Below are 6,092 nucleotides of genomic sequence, written 5' to 3'. Positions count from 1 at the left end.
TCTCTCCCTCTCTCTCCCCCCACCCTCTCCCTATAAGTTGAATTCAAAGATAATATGCACACACAAATCACAAATGTATAGACCAGCAAATTTTCACAAATAGAACACACCCAAATGCCAATATCCAGGTTAAGAAACAGATCGCTAGGCAGACGAGGGTTGCTTAGTGGTAGAGTGTTTGCCTGGCTTTTCTGCAATCATATGGCAAATGTTCTATGCCTGGTTTAAATCCAACAGTATACTTGTAGGCCAGAAAAAAAAAACTTTTAAAACAAGTCATAGCATTTTGCTGCTGAAATGTTTCCTGTGAATACATTCCTTGTCAAATTCAGAGTAAAACCCGAACTTCTAACCCCGTCTCTAAGACCTTTTCTTGCTGCTGGCTCCATTCTGGACATATGGGCCTTCTTGCTTTTCCTGAACACATGATCTTATTCTATCTTCAAGGCTTTTCCAAATGTCTCCTTTGCCTACAATGCTCTTTCCTCACTTGTCACTTGGTTTGTCCCTCACTTCCTTCAGGCCTCCATCAAATACCCTCTCCAGTAACCCTTTAATGGCTACTTTGTGTAAAGAAGCTAACCCCCATCCCCACACTCTGATTTATTTGCATTTAAATACTTTTTGATACCTAAAATTATGTTATATATTTGGTTATTGTCTTTCTTGCATGTCTAGAATACAGCTTCCAGAGGGATTTTGTCTTGTGCCCAGCCCAGAATAATCTCTCAGTCTTTTTTGAATGAATGAACACTGTTTGCCTTAAGGGGGTGACTTCTCCTTTCCTGAGCCCAGGCATCTTTCTTGATAATGGGGATAGTCATTCTGATCTGTGGGGATTATATAAGCTAATCTATGTACAACATTTTTAAAATGTTTTTTAATTTGTTCTAATTAAGGAATTTTGCTTTTTTGGATCTCATCTACAGGTGCCATTGCAGAAGTGGGCAATGCCCTCCATGAGATGTGAAATTTTCTTTAGGCTAGCTCCTGAATTCGTCAGTCCTGGTGATTTCAGAGGCTGTGATGCTCATGTCCAACAATGGGTACAAAAGCAGAGGTGGAGATACCGAAAGAGCCTTTTAGAATCATGGACCCAGAACCTGTTCTCTTCACAAAATCTGCTTCAGGACTCATCTTGGGGTGCTCACACCTCGCATGATCCCATCTTTTGTATCTCCTCCTTTTCAAGCACCTGTCCACTCTCTCAGGACAGTTCCTGGGAAACATGTCAGGTATCCTGGTGTCTCAAGGGCAGCCAAACTCACTCTGCCCTAGACACATGCCAAAGGATTGGGCGACTGCTGGTTCACTCCCAGGAGAAGTTGGTACCACTGGAGCATGTCCTCAGCAGAAAAATCTGTTCCCCTCCCATGACATTTGTCATCTCTCTCCCAAAGCTCCCTTCAGCTCAGAGGCTGCAATTCTGCTCTGGACAGTTTCTGCCTGATCCTGCCCATCAACAAATGGTAATATCCACCTGGAAGTTCTGGAATAACCCACAAGACACCTGGGCACCATTGAGTGAAACCCAGACAATAGGCAGAGAGTATTCTAGAGAGACTCAGGCCCCAGGGTGGGCAAACCAGAGAGAGAGCAGAGGGGTATATGCTTGGGAAATCCAGGCATCTAGGGGCCAACTCTCAATAGACTTTGGAATGGAGCATTGTGCAGAGGCTAAGGATCTGGAGTGCAGAAACCAGTCACTGGTTATAAATGAAACTGATGGAGAGATCCTGATTCCGGGGCAGAAGAACTGGATGGAAATTGAAAATCAAACCCAAATTGAGGAAGTAGGGAAGAAAATCCAGAGGGAGGCAGGAGGTAAGAACCCTCCTGAAACCCAGATTCACATGGGAGAGAATCAAGAACAGTTAAGATGTAAAGTTGATGCAGAGACCCAAACACCATGGTGGGGATACCAGGAGAAGAGTGGGGGTGGGGGTACTTTGGAGATTCAGACATTTGAGAGGAAGAACAAGAAAGATCCCAGGAAGGAGGAAGAGGGAGCGATTCAGGCCCATGGACTAGGGAAGCAGGGCCAGACTGGAGATGAGAATGCTGCGGAGGCCCAGACTCCAGAGTGCAGGAAACAAAACCAGACTGGAGGTGACCCTAGTGCAGAAACTGAGGCAGAAGAAGGGAGAAACAAGGATCAGATTGGAAATGAGGATGCTGTGCAAACCCCGACATCTGGGAGGGAGAACCTGGAAGATGTCAAACAAGAGAATAGAAAAGGGAGCCAGGCCCTGGGATGGGGCAAACAGGAATGCAGCAGAAGTGATAATATTATAGAAATCCAGGCACTCATGGGGGAGAAACAGGGTCAGGGTGGAGGTGAGAATGCCAGAGAGACTCAGGCATCTAGGGGAGAGAAACAGAAACTCTCAAGACATGCAGTTCAAGTGAGGCAGGGAAACCAAGGCCTGGGAAAAGGAGAGGAGGCTGTGCGACCCAGGATGTCTAGGAGGAAGAAGTTGAAGGAGATAAGAGAGGAGGATTGGGTGGTGATCCAGACACCCTGGTGGGGAAACCAGAGCCCAGTAATGAATGAAATTGACAGGCAATTCAAGATATTATGTTGGGGGAATAAGAACCAAATTGGAGGTGGACCCAGAGCAAAAATTCAGTCACCAGAGGAGAAAGATAAGAGGAAGGATGGAGATGAGGATGGTATAGATACCCTGGTGCTTGAGGCAGAGAACCAGGGATTATTAAGAAATGAAGTGAATGAGGAGACCCATTCAGCAGGAAGGAAGAATGAGGAGCAATTTGGAGTTGAGAATGGAGCAGACATTCAGGCACTAGGGAAGAGAAATCCAAGAGAGTTTAAAGACAAGAATGCTACAATGAACCAGGAACTTGGGGGAGAAAATCAGGGTCAGTTAGAAAATGAATTCCATGGAAATATTTGCATACCACAGTGGAAGAATCAGGAGCATATTAGAGGCAAGGATGGTGCAAACACCCAGATACCTGAGGCAAGGAACTGGGGAGAATTAACAAGTGAAAGTGATGGAGAAACCCATTCAGCAGGGTGGAAAAAAGTAGAGCATATTGAGGGTGAGAGTAGTGAAGAAATTCTGTTACAAGGGATGAGAAATCTGAGAGAAGCAGAAGAGGATGATGGTATAGAAACCTGGGCAGGTGGGGAGAGAAGCCAGAGTCACTCAGGGAGTGATATAGATAGGATGATTCATTCATCACAATGGAAAAACCAGAAGCAGATGGAAGGTAAGGATGGAACAGAAATTCTGTCCCCAAAGAAGAGAAAACAGAGAGAACCTGAAGGTGAGAATGATATAAAAACCCAGAAGCCTGAGAACCAGGGACAGTTAGAGAATGTAATTGGAAGGAGCCATTCCCCAAGAATGGGGAGCTGGGGGAAGACTGAAGAAGAGAACATTGCAGAAAATCAGGCATCAGAGGAGAAAAACCAGAGAGAGGCTGGAATTGAGAATGGTAGAAAGGTTCACATACCTAGGGAGAAAAATCAGAGTCTGCTAAGAAGTAAAGTTCATAGAAAGACCTATTCATCAGAATGTAAAGTTCACAGAAAAACCTGTTCATCAGGATGTAAAGTTCACAAAAGGACCTGTTCATCAAGATGTAAAGCTCACAGAAGGACCTGTCCACCAGAATGTAAGAAACAGGAAGAGATTGGAGGTGGGAATGGTGCAGAAACTCAAATACGAAGGAAGAGAAACTCAAGAAGGACTACAGGTGGTGACAGCACAAAGATGCAGGCATCTGTGGAAGATGACCAGGGACAGTCCAGAAGGGAAATTGATGGAGAGGTTCAGAAACAAGGGCAAGGAAACCAGAACAAGGGTGGAGATGCTGCTGCTGCTGCTACAGAAATCTGGAACGTAGAGAGTCAGAGAAAGTACAGAGCTAAGGATGATGGAGGGCCTCAGACATCCAGGAGAGGAAACACCAGCCAAATCAGAGAAAAGGATGCTATGGGGGCCAGTCACCAAAGGGAATATCCTTCAGGTGAGAGGCCCACAGGCAGGAAATGCAGCCGGGCTGGGCCAGCCACCCTCACTGGCTCTAGATATGAGCCCTTGGGACAAGAACAGGTAGCAGCTGTAGACAGGGTAGCTGAGGCTTCCTGTCCTGAGATGAAGCCTCGCCCCCACTTGGGTGAAGTTTTCCTGCTGGCTACTGGGGAGGGAGAGCATTTGACCAGCCAGGGCATAGCCCCTGCCAGGGAGTACAAAGCCCGGGTCAGACTAACCTCCCAGCAGGCCCAAACAGGATCCCGGAGAAAACCACAAAAGCACAAAGGGGTGGATCCAGGAAAGATCCACAGAGTGACACAGCCCCAGAACCCACAGTCTCTGGCTGCTCCCTTTGGCAAGCCCTCTGCCTGTCCCTCTCTTCTATGTGGCCAAGCCCTCCAAGCTACCGCTACTTTGGTGGGTATTCCAACTACCCTCACCATCCCGCCCAAGTGGCCAGTCCTCAAGAAGAGCAAACGACTGCTCTTGGAGTCCCTCATGCGTCGAAGGATTGCACATCTGAAGTGGGGCCTCCCCCGGCGCATCCTGGAATCTTATTTGCTCTTTAGCTTCTTCGGATCTTACTCACTCCCCTGGGCTGGGGTGAGGCTGCCTGAATTAGGCAAAGGCCAGGAGCTCCAAAGGCAGCAGGAAAAGCATTGTGAGGCCCAGGGCTCCATGCCAGGCTTTAAATATCCAGAGAGGTTCCAAAGGGTTCTGTCCTCTGATGGGAAAAGATCAAAACTTCCTACACAGGCCAGGGCTTTGGAGAGGTGTAGACCACACAGGTCAGAGCCAATGGGCACTTCCATTCCACCTGAGAAACCCAGGAGAAATAAACCACCAGGGGGCGCCAGAGAACCACAGATCCAGGAAGAGGCCTCTAAGGCCAAACTCCCTGTTCCCAAGAATCCCAGGCCATCGGCAGAGTCTGTGAACTGGTGCTCCTCAGAAAGGGTACCAGAGCCTTCCAGTGAGAATAGTAAGGGCAGGAAAGTGATCAGGCCAGATGTCTCCCAGAAGGCAGAGAGGGCTCCCAGAGAAGTGAGGACTTCATCTTCCAGGGCCAGCCATGACCCCTGGAAGAAGGAGCACATACTCTGGGAGGCCTCTCAGTTCCCCAGACATAAATATCAGCAGCCCACACACTGGAGAAGAGAAAGCCTGGAGCCTGCAGAGGACAGAGGAGCTAGGCAGCTGCCTCCCTCCGTTTCCACAGACTCCTCCAGCATTAAAGGAAGTCTCCACTCTAAGACAGCCAAGCTGAGCATGACCCTCCTGCGTAAAATGTCCTGGTCCCCACAGCTGGCCAAGCCCAGGAACTCAGTCCCTAGGCTTTCCAGAGTGGGTAACCCTCATGCACGGGAGGACAGCATCAGAGTCCATACTGCTTCGGAGAGGGACCATCAACCACCAGGGCACTGTAGTGCTGGGGTTTCTCTTCCTAGGACAAAGACCCCCCAGGGTCAGAGACCCCATGGGGCTCCAAAGAATTCATCAGCTCCTAAAAAGTTCGGTTTTATGAAGCGTTTGAGATGTTTTCTCTTCCAATGTGGTCTTAAAAAGTAGGTTGCAGGCCCAGAGTCCTCAGGACTCAGAGAAGGCACAAGAGTGGTTTGCTCACCCTCAGAACCTCTAATAAAATTATTTGGGACCTGTAGGATTTACATTTCTTTGGCATATCATGTTTTTTGAGTGTCTCTTTTTAGGGTTTGGCAGACTTTGTGCGCAGGGCAGAAATCACTTCAAGTCTGTGGTTTGTTCCTGTTCTTTGTCTGTCTGTCTCTCTCTCTCTAATAGGGATTGAACCCAAGGACACTCTATCATTACCATAGAGCTACATCTCCAGCCCTTTTTATTTTGTACGTTTAGCTTTTGTTGTTGTTGTTGTTGTTTGTTTTGTGTTTTGTTTTTTGCAGTCTGGGCATCAAAGCCAGGGTTTTGTGAATGCTAAATAAAAATTCTATCATTGAGCTGTATCTCCAGCCCTATCCCTGAAATGTTAACATTTTTCTGTGTTAATATTTACTTTTCTCAAACATAAAAGACTATTTCATAATCTTCCATTGAATAACAAAATTGAATAAC

General features: G+C 47.2%; 1 protein-coding gene across 1 annotated transcript; it reads left to right on the top strand.

Moving 5' to 3' along the window:
- The first annotated feature begins 1,853 nt into the window (after positions 1-1,853).
- LOC101961701 (uncharacterized) lies at positions 1,854-5,573 on the top strand. Its single transcript, XM_040277336.2, has one exon. It carries the CDS (start codon positions 1,854-1,856, stop codon positions 5,571-5,573), a length of 3,720 nt encoding a protein of 1,239 aa, XP_040133270.2.
- The last annotated feature ends 519 nt before the right edge of the window (positions 5,574-6,092 follow it).

This window comes from Ictidomys tridecemlineatus, chromosome 6 (assembly GCF_052094955.1).
Source record: "Ictidomys tridecemlineatus isolate mIctTri1 chromosome 6, mIctTri1.hap1, whole genome shotgun sequence".
Classification (NCBI taxonomy): domain Eukaryota; kingdom Metazoa; phylum Chordata; class Mammalia; order Rodentia; family Sciuridae; genus Ictidomys; species Ictidomys tridecemlineatus.
This window is presented reverse-complemented; position numbering and strand designations above follow the sequence as displayed.

What these genes read in the sequence shown, in the direction of transcription:
- LOC101961701 (XM_040277336.2), top strand. Translation starts at nt 1,854, where the DNA reads ATGGGAGAGAATCAAGAACAGTTAAGATGTAAAGTTGATGCAGAGACC.